Source organism: Dipodomys merriami, unplaced genomic scaffold (genome assembly GCF_024711535.1).
Source record: "Dipodomys merriami isolate MVZ:Mamm:240054 unplaced genomic scaffold, mDipMer1.0.p SCAF_13, whole genome shotgun sequence".
NCBI classification, from domain to species: Eukaryota; Metazoa; Chordata; class Mammalia; order Rodentia; family Heteromyidae; genus Dipodomys; species Dipodomys merriami.
In genome coordinates, this window is record NW_027202604.1 from 39,554,561 (window position 1) to 39,582,396 (window position 27,836).

At 49.3% G+C, this 27,836-nt stretch overlaps 1 protein-coding gene across 1 annotated transcript; it reads left to right on the forward strand.

Moving 5' to 3' along the window:
• Positions 1 to 4,011: 4,011 nt before the first annotated feature.
• Positions 4,012 to 27,486, forward strand: LOC138824834 (rabenosyn-5-like). The gene is made up of 12 exons (XM_070019191.1): positions 4,012 to 4,105; positions 6,131 to 6,426; positions 10,554 to 10,694; positions 13,792 to 13,892; positions 15,222 to 15,267; positions 15,367 to 15,528; positions 16,610 to 16,851; positions 18,113 to 18,183; positions 19,744 to 19,830; positions 21,115 to 21,217; positions 22,523 to 22,627; positions 23,770 to 27,486. Exons 2-12 carry the CDS (start codon positions 6,279 to 6,281, stop codon positions 24,901 to 24,903), a joined length of 2,340 nt encoding a protein of 779 aa, XP_069875292.1. The 5' UTR covers positions 4,012 to 4,105; positions 6,131 to 6,278; the 3' UTR covers positions 24,904 to 27,486.
• The last annotated feature ends 350 nt before the right edge of the window (positions 27,487 to 27,836 follow it).

A 27,836-nucleotide genomic window follows, 5' to 3' on the forward strand; every position in this document is an offset into this window, starting at 1 on the left:
TTTTTTCTTTTGCTTTAGGTATCTTTGAGGGAAAAAAAAGCACATGGAAGAAAACAAGTCAAAACATAAGAGAGCACACACTACACCCAGGAACCCTCCCTCTCCCTCCTCCCCCTCCTCCTCCTTGCGGCTGCCTCCTCTGGCAGTCACTCTTATAATTAGTGTTTCCTCCAACGCATCCTCTCAACTGGCAGTAGCTCACCCACCTCTAGTATGTGGCAAGCACACTTGGAGTTTTCCACCTGGCATTTCTCCTCAGCCTCGCAGCTAGAGTCACAGTCACATCCTGTCCCCCACCCCCTCTCACAACTTCCCCTGCTCGGAGTCCCCCTCCTTGAGAGCAAAGGTCAGAATCTTCACAATAGCACAACCTGACCTCTCCAACTCCGGGACTTGGTTTCCTGTGACTCTCTTGCCCCACAGTCCTCCTTGCTTTTCTTATTATGGGACAACACAAAGCAGAATACTGGTCATTTCAACCAGGTGTGCAATTCAGTGGCATTGAATCCACTGACGGTTGTGAACCAGCTGCTATCCATGCCCCAACTTTTTTCATCCTCCTCCATATAAACAGTAGATAAACAGTGACCCCCCCAGCTTGATAGACAGCCCTATTTGTTTATTGTGCCTATGACTCTGAGTAGGCTAGATGTCATACACTACCCATCCTTCTGCTTCTGAACTATTTGAGTGAGCACAAGGACAGCAAATCATGCCACATTCCCTCCCTTTTGGTGGCTGAAAAATATTTCACGGGATGTACAGTGGCACCAGCATTGTGTGCATCCATTTGCCCATGGGTGGATTTCGGCTACTGTGAATGGTGCTGCCTTGACTCTGGTGTCAGCCTCCTCGGGGTTCTACTTGTCCTGTGCACGTCCACCTGGAGGACTTCACACTGGCTGCGCCTGCTGCCTCGAAGGCTCTGTCCCAAGAGGTGCACATGGCACAGGCCTCAGTTCCGCCAGGTCTCTGCTTGTCTGTTGGCTGCTCGGTGAGACCCACCCCGACCATCCTTAAACCACACCACCCGGGCCTTCCTGCTGCCTCGATTCTCTTTTGGCTTTTTTTGATGGCACTTTTGAATGTTCCAAGCTACTTGTTTAGCACCTTTGTTGTTTAGTGTCTGCCTGGGAAAAATGTCAGCACAATGAAGACAAGAACCTCTGCTGTATTTATCTCAGGCACCCAGATGTTCAATGTATCATTTGTTAAATAAACTTAAGGCTAAAAGCCTTGGGAAATGGCTAAAAGTGTACACACACACACATCTATTTTTTGTGGTGCTACAGATGGAACTCAGGCCCTCACGTAGGTGAGGCAAGCTCTCTGCCACCGAGTTGGACTCTGAGCCCGCATTACAGGTGTGTGCGATCAGAGGCAAAGGCTGATGGGTGAGATGCTGTCACGTGCTGACATCTCTGAAATGCATGAAACTTGAAACACCTCATGTTGCAGATTGTTTCAAATCTGGGTTGAAATGGGGATTATCTCCTCAATCCAAAGAGGGTTCATGTCCTCAGGATTGAGGTCAGGGGCTGAGGTAAAGCTGCAGAAAGCCAGATGACCTTTTCTTACCTTTGGGGGTCTTTAAGGTCTTTTCTTGCCTATTCTGGGCAGCCCAGTGTCAGTGTGACAGCAGCTGCTGAATTCCAGAGAGCTGACGGAGCAGAAACAAGAAACGACAAGAAGGGCTGGGAAGGTGTCTCGGTGGTAGAGCGCTTGCCTTGCATGCATGAGGCCCTGGGTTTGATTCCTCAGCACCACATAAGCAGAAAAAGCTGGAGGTGGTGCTGTGGCTCAAGTGGTAGAGCTAGCCTTGAGCTGAAGAGCTGAGGGACAGCGCCCAGGCCCAGAGTTCAAGCCCCACGGCTGACCAAAAGAAAAAAGTGACAAGAAGTAAGAGAAGTAGAGAGGACAGACGCTGAAGAAAGACAGGAGGCTTCAAAGTCAGAGATGAGAAAACACAGGTGCAGGCTGGAGTTGCAGGGAGCTGCCAAGATTTACAGGCTTAAGGGTCCCAGATACCCTAGTCCTGAGAGCTGTAACCAGCCATTAGCAAGGGCTGAGGTTTCCAAGATGTCAAGCCTGAGAGCTGTGACACTGCACTGGCAAGGGCTGTGTCTGCTCAGGAGCTGTGACACTAGCAGGTACTGCCTGCTGCTACTCAGTGCTGCTAGGAGCCAAGCAATGCAACAGTTGCCAAGTGCTGGGCCACAGGTGGCTATGGAGTAGAGTGTTAAACCGCCAATCTGAGCGTCTGGAGCATCAGGCCCCTAGTTCTCAGGGACTGGAGCCCCGAGTCTTTAGGTATGCAGTCTCGCCCCTAGGCGGAGGTCAGCTACCATTGGAAGAGCTTTGCCTTCCTATTTATGGTTTCTACCCAGGGAGAGCAGAAGAACCCCAGAGAGCTGAACCTTAGCAATTTCTTTCCCATTTCTTTTTTCCTCCAACCCGTGAAGCTGCCACCACTTTTCCTGGACACGGCCCAGCCCCAGCATCCCTGTACGGGGCCCTCGAGCCAGACCATGGCCCTCTGGCATCACTCCTGCTTTCCCGCCCGGGCAGCAGGCGTGCCAACCTCAGTCCTCAAGTGCCAGCTCAGGACCGCAGCAGCTGGCGGGCCTGGGCCCTGGGGCCAGCTGCCTGGAAGGTGCCCTCGGGGAAGTCACATGACGTGCTGCACACTCTCCCCATGTCATGGTTCCTTTTATCTGCTCTGGGATTTTATTGTGCTGCCAAGACACCTCATGCTACTCTAGATCAATGCAGACAAGCAAGGGGGCAAGAGCCAAGAGAAGGAAGTAGATAAAAAGAGGATAGAGATGCCAGGTGCCGGTGGCTCACGCCTGTCATCCTAGCTACTCAGGAGGCTGAGATCTGAGGATCACAGTTCACAGCCACCTAGGGCAGGAAAATCCCTGAGATTCTTATCTCCAAACCACTAGAAAACCCGAAGTGGCACTGTGGTTCAAGTGGTAGAGTGCTTGCCTTGAGCTGAAGACTGAGGGACAGCAGCCAGGCCCAGAGTTCAAGTCCCCCCAGCTCCACCCCCCCAAAAAAAGAGAACAGAGACCAAGACAGAGCACAAGACCAAGTAGCTCCCCACATTTTGGCAGCAAGGAAGCAGGCCTTGATATTCTGCTTTGTGTGAATGAGCTTTTCTGCGTTTATCAAAGGACTCGTGTTCTTCCTCATAACCATGTGCTGCTCTTCCTGACTGCGAGGCTCTTCCCATCCATCTCTCCCTGAGCACTGTGCTCCCGAGTTTCTGTGTCTGGAAAACCTCTCCTTTGATACCAGAGCATCTGCACACAAACACACTACGACTCGGGAGTATCCGTGCCCTGCCAGTGGAGACCTCTTCCGCTGACACTGCTAGGCCTTCTCCTCTGGCACCCCGTCTGTCTCTGTACTTGGCGCATGGTTATGTCTGGATGAAATGGGTTAAGTTAAACTCGTAGAAAAGCGCTCGGTAGGGGCAAGTCACTGTTATTTGTGCCGACACTGGGGCTTGGATCAACTCCCGCTCGGCTTTTCCTACTCAAGGCTAGTGCTGTGGTGGTGATTTGAGCAAGACCCCCCTGCTCCCGGTTCTGGTGATGAACTGGAGATCAGAGTCTCACAGACTTTTCTGTCCGGGCTGGCTTCGAACCATGATCCTCAGATCTCAGCCTCCTGAGAAGCTAGGACGACAGGCCGGAGCTTCTTAGCTGATTCTTGAGTTGGGTTACAACTGCGGTGGGGTGGGAGGCGTCACAACATTTGCTCATCCTGTTGGCTAGTCTCGGGGAGCCGTGGGTCTCAGTTTCTCCGGCGCCGTCACAGGCTCAGCTAGGCCTTCCGTCCTGACAGCGCCTGCGCAAAAGTCGCCCCCAGCCCCGCGCGGATCCAGTGAGTCCCCGCCTCTTCCGGTCCCTCGAGGACTCGGCGCTCGGCCGGCGTCTGTCAGCCAAACGCCCTATTTCCGGGCCGCCGCAGGGCGCCCTGCCGAGCGCCGAGCAGCAGATAGGGGCTGGCTGCCGTGGCTCTGTGAGGAAAGGCGGAGGCCCGGAGCTGGGGCCGAGGACGAGCCAGGCCCGCGGGCCTGGGAGAGCGCGGCCCGGTACTGAGGGGTGCGCCGTCGGGAGGGCAGGGGTCGCGCCGGAGTGCGCGGGGCGGCGTGACGTCTGCGGGGGACGGGGCGTGGGGCGCGGGGTTCTGTGGTAGCGAGAGGTCGAGGCCGCGTTTTGTGTGGCAGAATCTCCGGTCGGTCGTCTCCCGTGCGTGGGGATGCGGCGTGTGCGGGGCGGCGGGGTCCCGGGCCGAGGGGGGCGCGGGCGCGGGGTCCGGGGCGGCGGGGGTCCCGGGCCGAGGGGGGCGCGGGGGTCCCAGGCCGAGGGGGGCGCGGGCGCGGGGGGCGCGGGCGCGGGGTCCGGGGCGGCGGGGGTCCCGGGCCGAGGGGGGCGCGGGCGCGGGGTCCGGGGCGGCGGGGGGCGCGGGCGCGGGGGTCCCGGGCCGAGGGGGGCGCGGGGTCCGGGGCGGCGGGGGTCCCCGCCCTGATCCCCCCCGCGCAGGGCGCGCACTGACTGAGGCAGGACGTGAAAGTTTCGTGCAGTGCGCGGCGGCCGTGGGTGGCCGTCAGTGTCCTCCGCGGTGGAAGCTTCGCTGGAGCGCGTCCGCGGCCCCTCGGTTCCCTCACCTCCGGAGCTTCGTGGGTGCCGCGAGGGAGGAGCCGCCGCGCGCGCTGGCGGGGCTCGGGGTCCCTCCCCGCTGCAGACGCTTGCGAGGGCAGGGCGAGCTGCCCCGGGGCGCGGGAGAAGCGCGGGTCCCGGGAGGAGGCTCCGGTGGGACCCGTGGCTGTTGGAGGCGAGTGCCTGGGAAGGATCTGAGCTGATCTCTCAGTAATGGCCGGGACGAGGGCTGCAGGGCCTGGTGTCTCCTGTGCTTCTAAGCTGCTAGGTTCTGCCCCCCCGGCCCCCCTCCCCCGTCAGTCAGCTTGGAGGACCAGAGGTCCCCTCCTCAGTGGCCCCCCATCGTCCATCCAACGCTGAGTCCACTCCCTCCCTCCCTCCGTAGTGTGGTTTGTGGTCCAGGTTCTTGGTGAGAAATTTCTCTGCTTTTGTGAAATAGTTTTATCAGAATTGTTTGTGTGGCTGGCAGTCTTTCTGAGGTGGCATTGAAAATGACTTTGCCATAGTTCAATAAGACAGAAAATGTAACTTACTAAAGAAAAGCCTGAAAGACAAACTCCAAGTCCTTTTATGTTTGAAGCAGTGAGTACATTAGGCTTGCTGCCCAACTCTCGCTGGCTTATTATACAATCTAGTCAGTTCATTGTAGGCAAAAGTGCTTCACAAATAGAAACATAAATAGCTGTGTGTTGAGTGTGTGAGAGAGACCACTTGAGACACATCTTCAGCCCAGCATTTTGCTAGTTAATTGAAGATGGACTTTCACAAGACTTTTCTATCCCTAGCTAGCTTTGAACTTCGAGTCTCAAATCTCAGCCTCCTGAATAACTATAGGATTACAATCGTGAGCCACCAGTGATTAGTTGCTCTTTTTCTTTTGGACTTACTAACTTACTTTTCTTTCTTTCTTTTTTATAATTTACTTTTCTTATGAAAGGGTCTTACTATGTTGCCCAGGCTGGCCTCAAACTCTTGGGCTCAAGGGATCCTCTTGCTTCAGCTCTGGGGTGATTTTGCTTTCTACCACTAAGCTTCTAATGTTTCTCTTTAACCTGAAGTTAAGATTAAAAAAAACAAACAAACAAGCACACAAAACAGACACTGTCCTATTTTATACAGTATATGTGGCTTATAAAAGCTACTGCTTGCTAAGAAACACCATTTCCTCAATGGCTAAAGTGCATCGAAATGGTAAAGCTGGGCCAGTTGGAATGAACTGTATTGGCATCGCATTTTCTTATCTGAGGAATCTGCTTCCCACCTTAATAAGTTGCTAGTGTTTCGTGATATTCTCATATCTTGGGTTATGTGTCTAAGGATTTGAGAAACAATTTGTTTTTGAAGATTCCTACTGAACAAAAAAGTGCCTTTTTTTCAACTATGAAAAGAACAAAGAAAGTTTTGGTTGCTGGTAATTTGCCTGAATTAGCTTTTTTTTCCTTCTTCTTTTCTTACAGCTCCTCCTTTGCCAGAGAAGAAACCTCCTCCAGGGCCACGATGCCACTTCCCCATCACCCGAGGGCTGCTTGCTTCAGTTAGTGCTGTGGGAGGCCTGCTCCCTTGGGAGGAATCCAGCCGACTCTTGAGGTTGAGAGGGGCCCAGCCATGGCAACTTTGGATGACCCAGGGGAAGTGAGGGAGGGCTTCCTCTGCCCTCTGTGCCTGAAGGACTTGCAGTCTTTCTACCAGCTTCAGTCTCATTATGAGGAAGAACACTCTGGGGAAGACCGTGATGTCAAAGGACAAATTAAAAGTAAGAGGCGGGTTCTTTCTACTCCATTCAGTTGAATTTGTGGGATAGTTTCATAGATTTCCATGTCACTGTCTAGATCTGATGATGATAATAGTGAACAGATAGATACCTAGTGCTTGCTGTGTGCCTGACTTGTTCAGTTCACAGCAGCTGTCCATGAGCCCATTTTGCTGGTGAGACTACCAGGCACAGGGAGATTAGGTAACTTGCCTAAAGCCACATAGTGAAGATTTATTTGAAGCTACTAAAAGTCATCACTGTGGTCTGCTGTCTCGCTAGATTATTTGAAGGATTCAAGCCCTAGCCTGAGATAGTTTGGACAGGAATGCCTTTCCCCTGCTGTGAAAGTTAGACATACTGGGCCTGTGAGTCAGCCAGGACTACAGTGAGAGCACAGGTTGAGTTGATTATTTTTAATTTTTGGTGGTACTGAGGTCTAAACAGGGTTTCAAGCTTACTCAGCTTACACTGTGCCACACCTTCAGCTCGAGTTCATTATTTTGATACACATTTCTTTGGCATAAAATGGTAGTTATGGTAACTAGAAGATCACTAATTATATCTATCACAATTTTCAGGAGAGATAGGTTTTAGTATTTGGGCAAGAAGCTAAAATAAATAACACAGCGTGACATTTGCATTTAGGTTCTAAAGTAAGTAACTGTAGAGAAATCTATGCAATATATAATTTTTCCTGGTTAGTTTTCATTTGGGGACAGGAATTCTTAAATTCCCCAAAGCAGTTTATTCATCAATTGAAAGTCCAACAAACAGAATGGGAAACTAGCTGTGGTGGTAGAAAAGAAAAGCTTTCTCAATTTTAGAGAGAATAATTAAAAATATTGGAATGGCTAAGTTTACTTGATGCAGTTAACAAACATTAATTTTAACATTTATTCACTCACCCTCCCCCTGTCCTGGGGCTTGAATTCAGAGCATGGATGCTGTCCCTGAACTTCTTTGTGGTCAAGGCTAGTGCTCTACCATTTGAATTACACAGTGCAATTCCCGCTTTTTCTGAGTAGTTTATTGGAGATAAGAGTCTAACAAACTTTTCTGCTTGGGCTGGTTTTGAACAGTTATCCTCAGATCTCAGCCTCCTGAGTAGCTAGGATTATAGGCATGAGCCACTGGCACCCAGCTTAATATTGCTATCGCATCTGAAATAAGTTTACATGATGTTCTGGCTAAAAATCCTGTTGGATTTAAGACTTCCTCCCATCCCTTCTTCCCGTACTAGGCATTACCTCTTGCAGCCTGGTGAAAGAAAGGTCATAGCTGAAAAACAAAGAGAAATAACCCAGAATGTTAAACTGTGATTTTGAGCTTCCAGGATTTCAGGTCCTGAAGAACTGAAGAAAGAACATTTCTGACCACACATCATGTTTATTGTATTTCTGGAATTTCTGGTTCTAACCCCCAAGTAAATTGTTGCCCCTCTGGACTCAGTTTCCTAGTTATTCGGCCACCTTGCTTCTCACCCCCCGGCAGCATTTCTGGAGGCCGAGAGTTAAGCAGTCCAGCTGTTGTTTTTATAACCAGCTCAGTGGTGCTCCTCAGTGGATTTTTCCCTCCCCATGTGTGAATCATGCACCTTGAGGTCGTGTTGCTTACTCAAGTTCCACTCCACATTTCACATTCAGGAGAAGAAAGGAGTTACAGAAAACATGGTTAGTGATGTCCTCCATCCAGAAACACGATGAGACCAAGCGTTTTTAAAATCCTGAGGACTATGATTGTCAGAGTAACGTCTGGCCATGAAAGCTGGAGCACAGAACCATAGCTGATAGAAAGATGGGGAAGAGGACTGCTTTATGGCTTTCTGTTATTTCCTTTGACTCTCCTAACAATCCTACAGGAAGGCCGATTGGTCACATTTTACAGATAATAACTATGGTTCAGAGATGTCCAGTAACTTATCCAAGGTCATGCAGGAATGGCCAGCCCCAGTTCTGGAACACAGACCTGCCACCTTCTAAGTCCACTGCTCTTTCTGCATTACTGATGGTGACGTGCCCTACATTCTGTTCACAACATGCGTGGCGGCTTCCTGAGGGCAGTGGGGACAGGAACAAAGCATTTTGAAACCTGACTATGGGTTTGCCCTGGACAGTTGAAGGGCACCTAGCTTTTTAATAGCTCCGTCTTAGCATCTGCTTGCCATGCTATTTCTAAGACTGGTGAGGACAAGGACAACTTGTGGAGAGGTTAGAGAAGGTGACCTCTGTTTAAGATGAATACAGATGAGTTCCTAGAAGTACGGGGCTGGGCAGCCCAGTGGCAGAGTGCTTGCCTACCATGGGCGAGACTCTTGGTTCCACCCCCAGCAGCAAACAAAATATAATTACACAATCCTTTTTGTTTTTGTTTTTCTCCCATTTCTACCTCAAAAGCACTAAGAGATTTAGTTAAGCATTCCTTTACATGAATGTGATAGAATTTTTACGAAGTTCTCAAGCAGTTTTCTTTTATAGAATCAGGAAGGCAAAGTGTTAAAGATTGACATCACAGTTGCTTGAAATGTCCTTCCAAAAGCAGATCACCTCTCTGTTTGGTCTTTGCCAGTTCTGAGGCTTGAACTCAGGGCCTGGATACTGTCCCTGAGCTTTTTTCTTCAAGGCTAGTGCTCTACCACTGAGCTAGAGCTCTGCTTTGGGCTTTTTTTATTGGATAGGGTAGTAGATAATTGGAGGTTAAAGTCTCATGGATTTTCTTGCCGGGTTTGGCTTCAAACCATGATCCTCAGACCTCAGTCTCCTGAGTAACTAGGATTGCAGGTATGAGGTACCACCACCCAGTTCTGTCTGGTTTTTCTATCCTCCAAAATTTTAAGGTATTTGTATTCTTAAGCCAGTAAAAAGTAAATGGTACTGGGCGCCTGCTAGCTCTCCTGTCTCTGGACTTACCTATATTTTGCAGAGCCTTACGGATTGTTTTTAGTGTTACTCAAGTGAGAACTCCATGAACTATCGATCTATTGACTATCAAAGAAGTGATATAGTTTTGTTTTAGATAGAGTCTAGACAGGGATAATAGTCACCCAAGAGTTGGAATTATGAATGTGAGACCACCAGTTAACTTCTCTCCAGTTCTAACTGGTGGTGCTCGTACCTCAGCAGGGGCATAGTTCATGAACTGCCATTGGTCATTGGCAGACGAAGCATTTACTTGAGCTCACTGCCTGTGCTCTATGATACTGAGTGAAGCAAGTTTTACCCTCCAGTGTGACATCATTCTGTCAGTAGGCCTGCCGCCCTCCTGACAGTGTGAGGTAAGCGTGAACTGGCATCATGTGCTCTCAAGCACTTTGTGTCATGCCTGGGGCATGCGAGGACCCAATTCAGAAAAGGTGCCTTTGCTCTTCTCTTTTTCTTTTCTTTCGTTCTTTTTTTTTTTTTTGGCCAGTCCTGGGGCTTAAACTCTGGGTCTGGGTGCTGTCCTGGGCTCCTTTTGCTCGTGGCTAGCACTCTACCACATGAGCCATAGCACCGCTTCTGGATTTTTCTGAGATTAATTGTAGATAAGAGTCTCACAGTCTTTCCTGCCTAAGCTGGCTTCAAACTATGATCCTCAGATGTCAGCCTCCTGAGTAGTTAGGATTACAGGTGTGAACCATTAACACCCAGACACCCATTATTTCCATTTCTATTTAGTTGAGCTCTTACATTTAACAGTAAACAGTGACTTAGGTTATATATTGGCTATATAAAGCAGTGTACTCCTAATGTTGACTTGGGCTCTGTGGTATTTATAATGACAGTGTTTTTGTGCTTATTGCTCATTTTGTAGATCTTTTATACATTTTTAAACAAGAGTGATAATTTCATCAAGTTTGGTTTTTGAGATTCCCTGGACTCCTTTTTTTTTGTTGTTGTTGTTGTTGGTCATGGGGCTTGAACTCTGGGCGCTGTCCCTCAGCTCTTCAGCTCAATGCTAGCAGTCTACCACTTGAGCCACAGTGACACTTCCAGTTTTCTAGTGGTTTATTGGAGATAAGAGTCTCACGGACTTTCCTACCTGGCTTTGAACGTGATCCTCAGATCTCAGCATGAGCCACCGGCGCCTGGCTTCCTGGACTGTTTACTGGTGGTCTTCATAGGTTCATTTGTGGTGTTCCCTTTTTCTAGGTCTTGTGCAGAAGGCAAAGAAAGCAAAGAACAAGTTGTTGAAACGAGAGGGGGATGATCGAACAGAAGCGGGGGCTCACGGATATGAGTCTTTCAGCTACGGAGGGGTTGATCCTTACATGTGGGAGCCCCAGGAGCTTGGTAAGGAAATGCTGGCATGCATGTATACATTCACTCATTCAGCAGATGGTTGTTAGGCATCTAGGATAGTCGAGGCAATATTATGAATATTGGTTGAGGTGGAGTCAATTCTGTTTCTCAGGGACCTCATGCCCTCGTATGAGTCAGTGAGTGGAAATTCACCTGTGTGTCAGGCACCACAGTGCTTTGCATGTGTGGTCTGGTTAATCCTCACTGCACCCTGTGGGAACCTGCCCATGGTCGAGTAGCTGGTGAACTGCAGAAGTGGTCTGTGATGTCAGCCCTGGCACAGATCGCATTGGCAGGTCTGTCTTCACTCAAATAGGGCGTTGCCTGCCAAGTGAGAGGCACCTGATTGTTAAGAACATAATTATAGCACTGTCTGCTATGTCAGACCTAAGGGTCTTTTTATGTGTTTGTTGGTCCTGGGGCTTGAACTCAGGGCCTGGGCATTGTACCTGAGCTTTAGTGCTCAATGCTAGTGTTCTATCACTTTGAGCCATAGCTCTACTTCAAGGATTTTTTGGTGGTTATTTGGAGATAAGAGACTTAGGGCCATTCCTGTCTTGATTGGCTTTGAACTGCGATCCTCATATCTCAGCCTCCAAAGTGGTTAGGATTATAGGTATGAGCCACCAGTACCTGCTATAATTGTCTTTTTGGGGTGATGAAAAATTTCAGAATTTCATGTGATGGTTATTCAATCTTGTGTATATATCAAGCAGTTGAATTTGTGTGAGTTTTATGTATGTGAATTATATCTCAGTGCAGCTCTTACCATAAAAATGTCCTGCCCTCCTTACTGTGTTGAGCTATCTAATCTTACATGTACTTTAACTGTGGGATAGTAATCATTAGTAATATTTTTAGGGAGTGCTTAGGACCTCATGTATGCTAATTAAGTATTTTGTGTCTATGACAGGGATAAATGAGGTAAAAAGTATTATGGATGAGCACAAATGAATAAAAAGCACTATGATTCCTTCATAGTGCTTTACTTTCCCAAAAGCCTTCAGAAATAGGGTGACCCTGATGCTCATTTCCATTCGTACATGAGGAAATGGAGGCTATAAGCAGGAAGGGATATTCACCCACAGTGTTCTGTATCCCAGTATCCTGTAGTGCCATTGTAGAAGGTGGTTTTGTATTTTTTGTTTTTTCGGAGGGGAGGACAGTACCAGGGTTTGAACTCAGGTCACTCATTTGTTTGGTCCGCCTGCTTTCAGCTGGCCCTCGGACACCTGAGCCCCTCTGGCCTGGCTTTTTGCTGGTTATTTTGGAGACAGTCTCATGTACTTTTCTGCCTGGGCTGGCTTGAACTCTGTAGATCTCAACCTCCTGAGTAGCTAGAATTACAAGTGTGAGCCCCTGGCACCTGACAGAGGTGACCTGATGAAGGAAATTTCAGAAATGAGCTCTTCATATGTACACTGTTGAAATAAACTGAAATAAGTCATTTTCTTAACCATATACTAGCTATATTTCAACTGTCCAGTTTCCACCCTACTGGAGAGTGGGAACATTCTATTCTCCTCATTGTAGGAGAAAATTGTTCTAACAATTATTCTTTATATATGAAAACCAATTAGAAACTGAAGAAGTACAAATTCCAGACATATGAATTCTACCTAGCTCTGTGATAACTTTCCTCATGATTCCTAGAGTCATATCACCAGGCTGGTTTTCTGCTTAACTTGCCTGTTTCAGCAATTGAAGGAAATCATGTTGAACACCAAAAAAGGGCACATTTCAGGGCACATCTTTGTAGTTACCCCTAAGAATTCTAAACTAAAATTTAGTTCGATCGATGTTGGAGTATGGCTAGGGAGGGAAAGGCACAAGTAAGAACATCACGTGGATATAAGTGGATCTAAGACTTTTCAGGGCTGGGATGTAGTTCAGTGGCACACTTGGCTAGCAAGTGCAGTGTCCCGGGTTCATTCCCCAGTACCAAAAAAGAAAAGACAAAAAAAAGAAAGACTACAGATAGGAAGACTGAGTTCAAGGTACCCATGGTATAACACTAAGTTTAACTAATATGTTTGTTTAACTAATATTTTTGTATTCTATTCCTCAAATTTTCTGAGAGAATAGATTTTAAATGTTCTCACTACAAAATGTAAATGAGATAATGCATGTGTTTATTAGCTTGGTGTAGCCCTTCCATGTTGAAATATTGCAGCAGATCTAATGCATGATAAAATATATAAAAGTTTTTGTTAAAAAAAAAATGATGAAAGCCCAGCATGTGACAGTGACCAGTCAGGATACAGCGTGTGAGTGAAGAGGGTGGTGCAGGGTGCTGGGGGGCCATGGGTTTGCTGTAAGAGATGAGATCTGTCAGGAGATAATTCAGAAAAAGAAAGGAAGGGGAGCTGTGACTCAAAGTGGAAGTGTGCTAGCCCTGAACAAAAGAGTTCAGAGACAGTGCCCAGGCCCTGAGTGCAAGCCTGATTCCTGACCCCCTCCCACCCACCCCACCCCCCCAAAAAAAAAAGAAGAAAGAAAGGAAAGAAGGAGATAGCTTGGATATGCTGTGGCAATGTGCTGGTTGGTCCCATCTGTGCTGGGAACCTGTCTCCTGGATCTGGGGTGCTGGACTGAGGATGATACTGATTTAACTAGCTACTAAGGGCATCTACTGTCACTTGAAGCTTTTGGGCCATTTTGATCAAAAGTTATATTGTATCAACTCCAGAAAGTACTACATGTTCAGTATTTACCACTTAACATGCCTGGTAAGTGTTCTAAGGACTTTATAAGTTTTATTTATTTAGTTTTTAGAACACTGAACTAGTAATTTTGTTACCTTCATTTTGTAAGTGTGGCTTCTCAGTTCCAGAGAGGTTAAGTAACTTGTCCAAGGTCACCCAGTGTGTGGTAGAATTGAAACTTCTAGTCTAAGCTCCAATCTGAGGCCTCTCAGGGCCATGTGAGCATTTTCACAAATTCCACTTGCGTTCTAGTTTTGAAATTTTTAGTAAGACTAAAACCCTAGGCATTTTACTGGCTTTGAAAATCCGTTGAGAATAAGCAAGGGTAGGAAGGAGTGTTCAGAAAGATTACAAGCCATTTATCTTGCCATGTTCCCTCCTAGGTGCCGTGAGAAGCCATCTCTCTGACTTCAAAAAACATCGGGCTGCAAGAATTGACCATTATGTTGTTGAAGTCAATAAATTAATAATCAGGTTAGAGAAGGTAAATTTTTAGTTTTAAAACACTTTTTCCTGAAAGTACGAACCTCCCCCCATTTCTGCAGGATGTACTAAGTGCGCCCTGTGGATGTGGTGGTGGCAGAGGGTGCAGTGGGCCCCGAGGACGTGTGCTGTGGAGGGAATAGCCCAGACGAACAGACTTGCCCAGCTTCCTTCCACCCATGAGGCCCTCTTAGTTACTGGAAACGCTTTTCTTTTTGGGGTGTCTCAGGCATAACCCTTCAGTGGGTGTGATGCCACCTGGTGGTACACAGAAATGCAGTGACCAGGTCTGCGAGGAGTGCTCAGCTAGGCCAGTATGCAGGGGAGGACCTCTTGACTGGCTTCTTGTCCTGTGGTCCTGGAGAGTGTCTGCAGTGCAGAATCGTGCTGTGCAGTGCCCCTTGCCCTGGGTGCAGGGGACAGCCCTAGGGACCTCTCTACTTCCTGTGTGGGGATGAGAACCCAGGGCTTCATGCATGCTCTACTGCTGAGCTAGTCTGTGTGTGTGTGTGTGTGTGTGTGTGCGCGCGCGTGTGTGCGTGTGTGTGTGTGTGTGTGTGTATAACTAGAGATTGACCCTAGAGTCTGGTACCCTTTGAGCCTCCTGCTTCTCCTTCCCAGGAAGGTAGGATCAGGTGTGTACCACCAGGCCTGGCCAGGCACACTGTGTTTGACAATACTAGGGACTTGTGCTAGTGCTCTTTCCACGTGATAACAAAACCACGACTGCCACCACCACGCTCACTCCTTCCTTTTTTTTTTTTTATTGTGAAAATACTGTACAGAGGGGTTACAATTACATGGGGAAGATAATGAGTACATTTCTTATCAAGCATTGTAGCCTCCTTTGTTTCCCCTTCCCATCCCTTCCCATCCTCCCCCTGTCCCCTCACCCAATCCTCCCCCCCCATACCAAAGTTGTAAAGTTCGTTTTCGACATATCGACTTGTACATCTCATTGTTGCAATGGGTCCACCCCTTCATTCTTTATGTGGTCCTTTTAGGCAGAAGTATGTGACCAGTTTTACTGTGCACGAAAACTGGAAAATCAGTAGCTCCTATTGCTTTCAGTACTGTCCCGCCCCCATCCTCACCTACACCTGGCTACCTGGAAATAGGTGCCAACAGGGAAGAGATTGGAGGCAGATCATAGAAAGAGGTGCCTTCTAGATCTGAAACGACAGCTCTGGTCTGTGTGAAATTGCACTCCTGGCAGCACAGTTAGGGATGACGAGGCACGTGAGAAATGCAAGGTGTGCATTCCTGCTTGAGTGAGTAGCAGGGAATGTCCCCTGATTAACTCCATTTGGTACTGTTTTCTCCTGCTCAGCTCACTGCATTTGACAGAGCAAATACAGAGTCTGCAAAGATTCGAGGTAACTAGAACTTTGCTCATATTCATTCTATTTTTGTTTTCCTGGCCAAAAACTTAAAAAAAATTTTTTTGTTTGTTTTCTGTTTTGTTTTTCCCAAAGCAATAGAAAAATCTGTGGTGCCTTGGGTCAATGACCAGGATGTCCCTTTCTGTCCAGACTGTGGGAATAAGTTCAGCATTCGAAACCGCCGCCACCACTGCCGCCTGTGTGGGTCAATCATGTGCAAGAAGTGCATGGAGCTCATCGGCCTGCCCTGGGCAAGTAGGTGATCTAGCTAACACCACTGGCTCAGGGGCCTCGCTGTCTACTTCGTGGCTCGTGGGGTCTTCATTGATCCACTTACAACTTGGTGGCGCTCACTACAGCCACTACTACCACCACTATAGCCACTGCTACTGCCACCGCTGCGCTGGGGCAGGGATACGGTGGTCTGTGTCGGGCTGGTAAGCCTTTTTTTGTAAGGGGTCAGACGGTGTTAGGCATTGTGGGCCACCTGTGGTCCCTGTGTTGTACTTCTTCCTTTTTTTGGGGGGGGTCTTTTTAACAATCATACATGACTATTAGCCAGGCACTGGTGGTTCATGCCTGTAATCCTAACTACTCAGAAGGCTAAGATTTGAGAATCATAGTTTGGAGCCAGCCCAAGCAGACAAATCTCTTATCTCCAACTAACTAGCAAAAACTGGAAGTGGAGGCATGACTCAAGTGGTAGAGTGCCAGTCGTGGGTAGAAAAAGCCAATCAAGAGCACAAAGCCCCAAGTTCAAGCCCCTATACTGGCCTCGCATGTGCAAGGTCCTGAGTTCCATCTTTAGCACTTAGAGGAAAAAACAGTACAAAGTATACTTAATTTAAGGGCTGTACAAAGCGGCTGCAGTCTGGACTCACAGGTCTTTGTACATGTCTGGTCTGTAAGGCATCATCGCTTGTTCTCACAAGGAGCTCAGCATCTAGCAAATACAGACTCAGGACTAAAGGACTGTGACACAGTTGTATCTCGCACTCTGAGAGGCTCAGCAACAGTTTCATTAGCTCAGCTTTGCGAGACTTTGGGAAGAATTGAAAACAGAGCAGTGGGCTCATCCCTCCCTGTTATATAGAAAGGACTAAGGTCACATAGGAGCTACTGAGTGCTTTCGGGGCCTGGAGGCTTCACCTGCATGGCAGCAGCATTACTTTCTCATCGGATCCCCACCCCAGGAGGCAGAAGGGCAGGTCCTTGCCCATAGGTAGCACCTGATCTTACTTCCCAGGTCAGCCTCCTGTAGACTGGCAGCCCACTGTCATGAGCGGCAGGATAATGCATGCCGTGGAGGTCATGGCTGCCTGTCTGTTGTTTACAGATAAGCTTACCAGTGCCAGCAAGGACTCCCTGAGCACCCACACCAGCCCCAGCCAGTCACCCAATAGTGTCCATGGCTCCCGCCGGGGCAGCATCAGCAGCATGAGCAGTGTCAGCTCGGTTCTAGATGAGAAGGACGATGACCGGATCCGCTGCTGTGCACACTGCAAGGACACGCTGCTCAAGAGAGAGCAGCAGATCAACGAGAAGGAGCACACGCCCGACATCGTGAAGCTCTACGAGGTGATGTGCCATCCGCCCTCGGGTCTGCTTTGCCTCTTAGCTGCGTACATGCTTCCAGAATCCAGAGAATGCTTTGGGAAGTGGTTCCTGCTCAAGGGCTGGGCTATGCTGTTCCAACCTGGGTCTCAGTGAGCCACAGAATCCTCCTGGGGGTCTTCTCACTATACATTTCTCCAACTTCCATTGCCCACTTGAAAGTGGGAAGGTGGGGACTTTGGGCAAGGGAGGAAAAGCAGCTGCTGTGGTATGGATGGGTTCTGGGGGGAAGGCAGAAGCTGGAGGTGTAACAGTAGACTGGAAGAATTGCCTGGGAAGGCTGTTCTTCGTTGGATTGAAAGGTGTTATACATTTCCTGGCTTTCCATTCTGACTGCCTGTGGGCTGAGAGCCCCATTTAAGTCCCAGATGCCTTAGTTCTTAGTACCCCACCGGTGACCCCAGAATGCCATGTACAGGCATGTTCTGAGCATGCCTTATATGAGGCTGGCTTGCCTTCTGATGGCCGGGTGAGGCCCGAAACCTGGGTGGGGAGTCAGGGGTGGAAGAAGCTGCTTGTGCAAAACTCTGAACTGAGTAACAGTTTAGGCTTTTGTTTTGTTTTTCTGGGGAGTTTGTTTTTTGGTTTATTTATGCTGGTTCTAGGACTTGAACTCAGGGCCTGGGTGCATTCCTTAGCTCTTTTGCCAGCACTCTCCCACAGCCACAGACCCACTTCCAGCATTTTCATGGTTCAGTGGCGATAAGAGTCAAACAGCCTCTCCTGCCCAGGCTAGCTTTGAACCTTGACCCTCAGATCTAGCCTCCTGAATAGCTAGGATTATAGGCTCGAGGAGCCACTGTTCCCTGGCTAGGAACAGTGTTTTTGTCCAATGACCACTGAAAGGTCACTGCAGATCATGATGTCAGGTAAATACTGAAGTTTCCAGAAACAGTGTGAGTTAAACTGGCACTGAGCTGCTGATGTTGCCTGGAGTTCATGACCTGCTATCACCTTTGTGAGTGGCCACTGTGCTTTGTGCCTCATTCTGTTGGGAAAGAAGCTCTGGCCGTGCTGGTCTCTCAAAACTCTGGCTCCAAGGCTCTACCCTCATTTTCTTTTCTTCCTGTAAGCTTTTCTGCCTAGAATGTAGGTGTGCATAAGTTAGGGGAAAAAGTCCTCGGCTTGAAATACTAGCATTTTCCATATGTCTTTGTTGTGTGGCCAGGCTTCTGTGTCAGTGTATTTTGAGACCACCACTCACCTCTTCTTTTTTTGTTTCTAGAAGTTGAGACTTTGCATGGAGAAGGTTGACCAGAAGGCCCCTGAGTACATCAGCATGGCAGCGTCACTAAAGTAAACTGCTGTTCTGTTCTCTAATTCACCGGTCACTTTTCTGCCACTTTAGGTCAGATCTGCAGTGGCTGAAAGTGCTAGTCATCTCTTCTCTTTTTTTCCTTTCCTCTGGTGGTGGGTATAGAACCCAAAGCCTTGTATATGCTGAGCACATGCTCTGCCACTAAGCCTTACCCCACTGGGCGTCTTACCTCTTAGCCATGCTTTTTTTCTGTGGCTAGCTGACAAGACTCCATGTCTATATTTCAGTGAGGCATGAACTTAGTAAAAATATGTAGTCTTGTTTAGGTGACGGGGCCGTTCTGACTGCAGGTTTGGGAAGTGCCTGGAAGGAGTAGCCTCTTTCCTGCCCGTGCCTGATGCGCACTGGCAGTAGGGTGTCGGAGCTTATAGCTACCATTTCCTTTTGGACAGTAGTTGGCAGACTTCAGTCTGTTGGTTAAATCTAGTCTGCCATCTGTTTATTTTTGCAAGTAAGATGTGGCTCACACACTTTGTCAGTTGTGGGGCTTGAACTTGGGGCCTGGGTGCTGTCTCTGAGCTCAACTTCTGTTTTTTTGAGTAGTTAATTGGAGATAAGAGTCTCATGGGGATTTTATTGGCTTCAAATCGCTAGGATTAGAGGTATGAGCCAACGGTGCCCAGCTCACACACCTTTTTTACATGTACAGTTAGTTAAATGATTTCTATGATATCACAAAGTTTGCAGCCGTCACCACTGTCTTAATTCCAAAGGTTTTTGTTAACTAATTAAGTAACTTCTTGCCCCTTAGCAGTCATCTCACTTCCTGTCAACTACTGGTTTGCCTCTTTTCTCATCAGTTTGTCTCTTTTTTACATTTCATATAAATGGAACCATAATTATGTGACCCTTTGTGCATGGCCTTTTACACAGGGCAGTGTTTTCAAGATTCATCCATTGGGCATGCATTAGTACTTGATTCCTTTGAATGCATGTGTTAGATTTATCCATCAGTCAAAAATAAGATTTCCATTCTCTTTTTTTTTGGGGGGGGAGTGGTGATGTATTGTACTAGGGTTTGAACTTAGGGCCTTATGAACCATGCCTCCAGCTCTGCTTTTTGCTGGTGATTTCGGAGATGGAATCTTGAGATTTTTTTGCCCAGATCTGTTGGGGATTCCTTGATCAGCTTTTTATTCCCCTTCTCTTGGGCAGAGTGAAAAAAATCTAATGGTTGGATGCTCTAAGGTACTGTGACTAAGTCATTCAGTAAATCACTATGTAGTTCTATAAGATGCAGTGTGATTGTACAGGAAAAGTGAGCCAGAGTGGATTCAGCTGCATTTATTTTGTCTGTGAGCATCTAGTGGTCTTCGGAGCCAGACCACAAGTATGTCCCCGAGGTGTCTGCACCTTGAGAAGTGGCTTCTGGTGGATTAGTGCATCCCAAGAAAGGAATAGTCCATTGTTGAATGTGAAATGCCCCCTTGAGAGCTGCCCTTGCCTCTGTGAGGCCTTAAACCCCAAGAGTCTTCCTGTACCACAAACTGCACTCAGCATGGTGAAACTCAGATCCAGTGTTGTGTGGTTTTCCTTAGTGCCGGGGAGACGACCTACAGTCTGGAACATGCCAATGACCTCCGACTGGAAGTGCAGAAAGTGTATGAGCTAATAGATGCACTAAGGTAAGGTCCGCCCACACAGGTCTGCTGCCGACTGAGGGGAGAAGGTGATGTTTTGATTGAATAGTGGCGGCAGAGTAGTCCTGGTGGCAGCCGGGTTGTGTGAAGAGCTGTCCTGTGCCTAGGTGCTCCGGCACTTAGCTCATCTCACAAGTTTCTGGCTAAGGATTTCATATTAAACACATAGGAGTGAGATGCGGACACCAGCTGTGTGCCTGTCACTGCCCTGTTCTCAGGGAGCAGCTCATTGGCTCCACTCGAGTTCCCTGTGAGGGGACCATCAGCGTCCTGAGGAGGCACGGGAGGGAAAGCACACCACAGCCAGCACGGAGGAAGAGCTGGGGGAGGAGCCAGGTTCTTTGTTCACATCTAAGCTGCCTAGACTGTGGACCGGCTGTTGAGGTTCTCAGCCCTTTGAGGACTAACGGCTCGGGGGGATAATTGAGATGAGGACCCACTGTCTACCTGGACATAGAGGACATCTCCAATTTAAACATGATCAAGCATTTGAAGACAGTGACAGCAGGACATTAAACGAAGTCTGGATCCTTTGAAGTGCCAGACCCGGGGCTGGGAAGGTGGCTCAGTGGTAGAGTGCTTGCCTTGCATGCCTGAGGCCCTGGGTTCGATTCCTCAGCACCACATAAGCAAAAAAGCCGGAAGTGGCGCTGTGGCTCAAGTGGTAGAGCACTAGCCTTGAGCTGAAGAGCTGAGGGACAGCGCCCAGGCCCAGAGTTCAGGCCCCACAACTGGACCCCCCCCCAAAAAAAATAAATAAAAATAAAATAAAACTTGAAGTGCCAGACCCTGCGCAGTTGCAAGGGCCTTTCCTGTGCAGCCAGGTCTTCCTGTGCGGTCAGGGCCTTGGTACCTGCACCCTTGTCATATGTCCCTACTGTGTTAGGAGCCTGGGGTACAGCCAAAGGGTAAGAAATATTTCACCTTAAAGGACACACTAGAGTCCTTACTCATCTTCATGGCAGGAACGTAGCTCCAGGGACTTCTCATACTTGTTTCTTTTTTTTGGGGGGGGGTCCGGTCATGGGGCCTGAACTCTGGGCCTGGGTGCTGTCCCTCAGCTCTTCAGCTCAAGACTAGCACTCTACCACTTGAGCCACAGTTCCACTTCCGGCTTTTTTCTTTTTGCTTATGTGGTGCTGGGGAATCGAACCCAGGGCCTCAAGCATGCAAGGCAAGCACTCTACCACTGAGCCACCTTCCCAGCCCCTCATCCTTGTTTCAGAGACTGGCAGTACCCATCACATCTATGTGTTTGTTCCAATTTAGTAAGAAGATCCTAACCTTAGGGTTGAACCAGGACCCGCCACCACATCCTAACACTTTGCGGCTGCAGAGGATGATCAGATACTCGGCTACACTTTTTGTGCAGGTAAAGCTGTCCTGCGTGGCGTAAGTGTTGCCCTTAGCCTGTGCTGCTCTTCAGCCTCTTGGTAGGCAGATTGGGGTCAATGGCTCATTTCATTATTTATAAAGGTTATAATATAAATCTATTGTAAATGACATCTATAGAAAAAGCTAGTTTTCAGATAAAAGTAAAACTACTTTTAATCTTGTTTTCCTAACATAATCATCACTTTCTATTTGCATAGATATATACATATATATGTATATATATGGTAGTTGTAGTTAGGACATATGCTTGAATTTTATATCAGGCACTTTTTTTTTTTTTTTGGTCGGTCGTGGGGCTTGAACTCTGGGCCTGGGCGCTGTCCCTCAGTTCTTCAGCTCAAGGCGAGCGCTCTACCACTTGAGCTACAGCGCCACTTCCGGTTTTCTGGTGGTTTATTGGAGATAGGAGTCTCACGGTTTCTCCTGCCCGGGCTGGCTTTGAACCGCGATCCTCAGATCTCAGCCTCCTGAGTAGCTAGGATTACAGGCGTGAGCCACCAGCGCCCGGCCATTATCAGGCACTTTTTTACACAGTGCTCACATAACTTGTTTCAGTGGCAAGAACACTGCTTCCAGTGTGTCCGCCATCCTTTATTGGGTATTTGATGGCATTGTATTTTTGCTGATTGCTACTGTGCTGTGTGGCCTCTCTTCTGTAGGCTGTGCTTCTTGGGGGCTCTTCCGGGGTTTACGCTAATGAGTCAAGGGCAGATTGAGCATGGGTAGATAGGTCTGAGCTGGCTCTCACAGCTCACCACTTGGGGCTCCCTCACAAAGAGAACCAGTGGGCAGGATTGCCCTGGCTGGTCCCTGCAGGGCAGAAACTCAGCCTTTCTCCTTTAATTAGTGACTTTTCAACAACCCAGTGTTCTGAGTGCTGGGTGTCAGTTAATTTAGAAGGACACCCGTTCCCGTTCTCACAGAGGAGGACAGATGACAGGGTAGAATGAGTGCTACTTAAGAGGTGAGAAGCACTACCGACAGGGGGCTGGGCGGAGGCGTAGGTCGGTGGATGGGAGGTCAGGGCAGAGCTCAAGGAGGGCTGGGCGGAGGCATAGGTCGGTGGATGGGAGGTCAGGGCAGAGCCTTGGAGAGACTTAAGCGGGGAGGAAAAGCAGTCCATCTGGAAGTTGGCTGAGGCCCAGTGGAAGGGCAAGTTTCTCCTCCGCTGCTGCCGGTAACTGTCACTCCAGAGTGGAATGCCAGCCTGGGCAGACGGGGCTTGCCAGTCTACTCTTCCCTCAAAAGCTTTCAGTGTAACCTTATCTGTGACTCCCTACAGGAGAAGTTACTGGGTTTGATGTCACTGCCAACCAAAGAACAGTTTGAAGAACTGAAATGGAAGAGAAAGCAGGACCTGGAGCGGAAGAGGACCGTGGAGAGGCAGGTGTGTGGACCCCCTCATCCGGCAGCTGCGGCCTCCACAGCCGCTCAGCCTGGGAGCCACGCGGCCACGGATCCTCGCGGCTCTGGGTTTGCTTTTGTCTGGCCGCACTTTCATCTCTGGGAACTTCCTTGTACAACCCACTGGCGTGCACACTGTTAGATAGAAAATGGCTGAGCATGGCGGTGCTATCCTGGCAGTCAGCTGAGGCAGGAGGATTGGGAGCTCCAGGCCACCTGGCCACATGGAGTCCCTAATAAGAAAATGAGTCAAGATACAGTCTATACATAAATGGACATGGTAAAACCCCTTTGGATGACTTAAATAAAAAAAATGAAAGGGCCAGAGTGTTACCTGTAATCCTAGCTACTTAAGAGGCTGAGCTCTGAGGATCGAGTTTGAAGCCAGCCCAAGCAGAAAAGTCTATGAGACTCTTATCTTCAATTAGCAGCAAAAACCTAGAAGTGGAGCTGTAGCTCATGTGGTAGAATGCTAGTCTTGAGCCCAAAAGCTCAGAGATAGTGCCCAGGCACCCTGAATTCAAGTCCAGTACCAACATGCAAAAAATATGGGTGTCAGGTTGTAGTTTTATGGTGGGTTTGATCACCACCACTCTCCAAAATAAGGCCAAAAAAATGTGTGTTTTACACTGAGATATGGATGCTAGACTGTGGTGATTTATGAAAAGTATAGACTGATACTAAGCAAGAATATCATGTCCCTTACATTCTGTTAGTCATTGTATTTATTTATTTTTTTTTGTCAGTCGTGGGGCTTGAACTCTGGGCCTGTGTGCTTCCTTCAGCTCAAGGCGAGCGCTCTAGCACTTGAGCCACAGTGCCACTTCCAGTTTTCTGGTGGTTCATTGGAGTTAGGATTCTCACGGACTTTTCCTACCCGGGCTGGCTTTGAACCGCAATCCTCAGATCTCAGCCTTCTGAATAGCTAGGATGACAGGCGCGAGCCACTGGCGGCCCGGCTGCATTGTATTTTTGAAGGTCAAGGCCAGCATCTCCTGATTTTAGCAGCTGGATATCTTAATCCAGAGGAGAGAAAATAGAGTGTCACTGGACGGGAGATGGTGGCTGACCTTGTGCGCTGCCTCTGGCTTAGTGTGGTGTTCTGTGGTCTTGGTGTCTTTGCAGGCATCCCTGGAGTCTCAGCGAAGACTTGAGGTGAGGCAGAGTGGCCTGTCCTCTCGTGCAGCCAATGGGGAGGTGACATCTCTCCGCAGGGGCCCTGCCCCCCTGAGAAAGGCTGAGGGCTGGCTCCCCCTGTCAGAAGGTCAAGGGCAGCGCGAGGACCCAGACCCCCTTCTCCAGCAGATCCACAACATCACGTCGTTCATCAGGCAGGCCAAGGCCGCCGGCCGAGTGGACGAGATGTGCACGCTGCAGGAGAACCTGCGGCAGCTGCAGGACGAGTATGACCAGCAGCAGACCGAGAAGGCCATTGAGCTGTCTCGGAGGCAGGCGGAGGAGGAGGACCTGCAGCGGGAACAGCTGCAGATGTTGCGGGAGCGGGAGCAGGAGCGGGAGCGGGAGCGGGAGCAGTTCCGGGTGTCTTCTTTCCATACCCGGACCCGGTCCCTGGACTTCCGAGAACTCACACCCTTCCAGCTGGAGCCCAGCCCAGGGCCTCGCACCCACCTCGCTTATGCCTTGGATCTGGACCCGTCCCCACCTCAGAGTGGCACGGCTCCTGAGACCCCTTCTCCTACTGCGGCTCGAGGCCCCGTGCAAGTGCGGTCCGCGTCCCAGGTCCCCGGCCAAGGCATGTCACAGCACAGTGACACGTCTTCCCTGAACCCGTTTGCCCAAGGCCTTTGCAGCCCCACAGCGGAGGGTGTGGCCAGCCCTGCTGCTGCAGAGGCTGCCCTCCGCCCCGCAGCTGCCACCCTCAAGGAGTACAATCCTTTTGAAGAGGAGGAGGAGGAAGGGGAGCAGGAGAAGGTGTCGGGGAATCCCTTTGGTGACCCAGACAGGCCCGGGCCCAATCCCTTTGATGAGGAAGATGACCGCCCCCTCCCAGGGCCCTCCAGCCCTCCTGCCCCTGGGAACCCCTTCGAGGAGCCCGTCCGCACCAACCCCTTCGAGGTGGACAGCGATGAGGCCGAGGAGCCCATTGAGGAGGAGCTGCTCCTTCAGCAGATCGACAACATCAAGGCCTACATCTTTGATGCTAAGCAGTGCGGCCGCCTGGATGAGGTGGAGGTGCTGACTGAGAACTTGCGGGAGCTGAAGTGCACCCTGGCCAAGCAGAAGGGGGGCCCTGACTGACCGGCAGGGCAGCAGCCCCGGGGACAGGAGAGGAATGGGCTGGAGAGCTGAAGGGAAGGAGGCAGGGAGGGCAGCTGGTTGCACAGGGATTAGCGGTGGGCATCTGCTGTATTGTGCTGTGCACTTTGGGGCATTTCTACGCACATACAACAGGAAGAATCAGCATTCATTTGCTGGCTCTCCTGCTTTTATTTTTTAAATTACAGGGGGAGGAGGCCCCCTGTCAAAGGGACATTCCATTTTGATCACTGAGATCTACTCAACGCAGCTGTTGGGCATGGCAGAAATGGCTGCCAGGCACCTCTTGGCCCATTTGCTGCTACCTCACTTTGGTCTTGGTGCATTATTACAGGGTAGCCTGTGATGGGGCCTTTCCTGTAGCCAAGACGGGCAGGTCCACTTCTCCAGCAGAAGCGAAGTCTGGGGGTCCCTTTCGCCAGGCCTCCTCTGCCCTGCTCAGAGCTGCTGCCCATGCAGTGGAAGGAGGTGATGCAAAGGGAGGAATTGGGTGCTGGAGGGCCTAGCCCCTTGGGAAGGAAGAGGAAGGGGGATGAGCCCGTGTCTGTTCTCCCCTCAGTTTAAGGAAGTTAAGCAGGGGTGTCAGTTTGAGTTTGATCATGGGGCTTTTGGAAATAAGAGTGGTAATGTTGGTGTTGTCGGGGAGAAGTTTGTACCTCAACACTGGTCCGATGGAAGGCTCATGGGGAGCCCTCCCTCAGGGCTCTGTTGGGGGGCTCTGTTGTGGTCTTGTGAAAGGATCCAGCATGCAAGTCAGTAATGGGTGATCAGGAAGCTTCTGTGAAACGTCATCAGGAGAGAGAATTGAAAATTACTTTCAAGCTCTTGGATTAGCCTTTCCTTGAGGTTCATCCTGACCTGTAGCACTGATGAGCTATTTCTTACACTTTCAGTATTAAGAAACTGCAGTGTTTGGGGAGGTTCAGGCCAGGATCACTCCCGTAGCCCTGTAGTATTTGAACTGTTCAGCGAAGGGCAGAAAGGGAAGTGGTGCATGCAGCTCTGGTGCTCTGGCTGGCGGGAGCCACGCCCACAGCACCAGCCCGCATGTTGCCACCCACGTGTGCTCAGCTCTGGGTAGAGTTTCTGCAGTTACACTCATTCGGTAATGAACAGTTACTGACCACTAGTCACTTTATGTCCTTCACCAACCCTTGGCCATGCTTCCAGCTTGCTGGTATGAGAGTTGAGACTCATTTCCCACATTCTGGGAAGGTTCCTCTTGATAATGGGAATGCCTGAACTCTGGGTATAAAGAGCTTCATTTGTGTTTACTGGTTGTGTTTGTTTAGCACCTTCAGGGGCTTTGGGCTAAAGGAAAGTCCTGCAAGAGTGTGGGTGGGGGTGTGGAGCGCCCTTTACACACAGGTTCTGTTCAAACAGGACTGGGTGTGGGTTGCCAGTGTCAGCCAGGTGCCCGCCTGGTGTCCCGGGCCAGAGACAGGGACATCTATGATGTTGCCTATGTGGGCCTCTGTCTTCCTGAGTCCCAGGTCCTGAAGGCCATTCCTGGGATTCAGGCTCGCAGGCCTGCGCCTCCCTGCTTACACTATCGCTTCCCTCTGCTTCCCAATATCATTGCTGTTCTTAGAGAACGTGTCTCTTAATATTCATTAGCATTGATTCACTGACTGAAGTCAGTACCATCTAACATTCTGTAACTAGAACCTAGAGAAACACACCAGAAACACTTTTTTTTTTTTTTTGGCTGGTCCTGGGATTTGAACTCAGGGCCCGGGCACTGTCCCTGAGATGCTTTCTGCTCAAGACTAGTCGCTCTACTACCTGAGCCACAGCACCATTTCTGGGTTTTGAGTGGTTAAGTGGAGATAAGAGTCTCATGGGGACTTTTCTGCCTGGGCTGGCTTTGAACTGTGATTCTCAGATCTCAGCCTCCTGAGTGGGTAGGATTACAGGCGTGAGCCACCAGTGCCAGGCTACAAGAAACACTTTTGAGAGCTAGTTTCAAAAACCTTAGTTTTTGAAATCCAGCTCACTGGATACACTAAAACTAAAAGCAGATTCCTTGGGTCTTACTCTCCTGTGAACATGACTGGAGAGAACTCGCCCCTCACACACACGCCTGTACCACTTCCCAGAATTCATGGGTTATAGAGGCAGGTTGATAGCTGAGAAAAACTGGCTTATGAATTGTAACCACAATTTTGTGTTTTTACCTCTTGTGAATGTACCCCCTTCCCCTCCCCACCGCCTTTCAGGCCACGCGGCTCTCCATTAGTGAGGCAACGAGTTCTTGATGTGAACACACATCATGATCTCAGATGGAGGAGACTCTGGGGATTTGGGCATGAAGCTGGCTGCTTCTTGTATACCTTGTTTATAGTTCCTGCCAAATAACTAAAGACACTAACTCACTGCACTTGCTGTCTCTGCTGACTAAAATGAGCCATGGGTAGGTTGGACATTCGTATAGTTAGGCGGAGGGACTTCACAAGTCGCTGGCTGGAGAAGTAGTTCAGGTTGTTATCTGGGGGTGGCTGTCAGCTCGGGGGTGGCTGATGTGCATGCACTACTCTGGGCCATGTATCAGAATCCTTTTTCTAAAAAAATAAAATAACAAAAATGAGTGGTTGGGTCTGTATTTGTTGCATGTGTGAGAACCACCACAAAGCAGACTTCTCTCCCTTGACACGGCTTCTGAAGACTGCCCCAACTGCTTGGTGGAGGCCTCTGGATGAAACCGGGGTCCCCTGCCTCTCCACAGAGGCTGCACCCCCGAGTTCCGGCCCTACCGCACCGTTATTCCTGCAGTGATTGAAGGATCCATTTTACACAAGCACGGTGCAATACCCTTTGCTTTCCTCTGCATTTCTCACTGGAAGAAGCTGCGGCTCAAGAAAGTGGAGGAACTTAGGACTTAGTGCAGGTGCTGCACTACATTTCACACTTTGAGC

What these genes read in the sequence shown, in the direction of transcription:
- LOC138824834 (XM_070019191.1), top strand. Translation starts at nt 6,279, where the DNA reads ATGGCAACTTTGGATGACCCAGGGGAAGTGAGGGAGGGCTTCCTCTGC. An exon ending in GTGGGAGCCCCAGGAGCTTG is followed by an intron (nt 10,695 to 13,791) that starts GTAAGGAAATGC and finishes GTTCCCTCCTAG; the next exon opens with GTGCCGTGAGAAGCCATCTC. An exon ending in CATCGGCCTGCCCTGGGCAA is followed by an intron (nt 15,529 to 16,609) that starts GTAGGTGATCTA and finishes TGTTGTTTACAG; the next exon opens with ATAAGCTTACCAGTGCCAGC.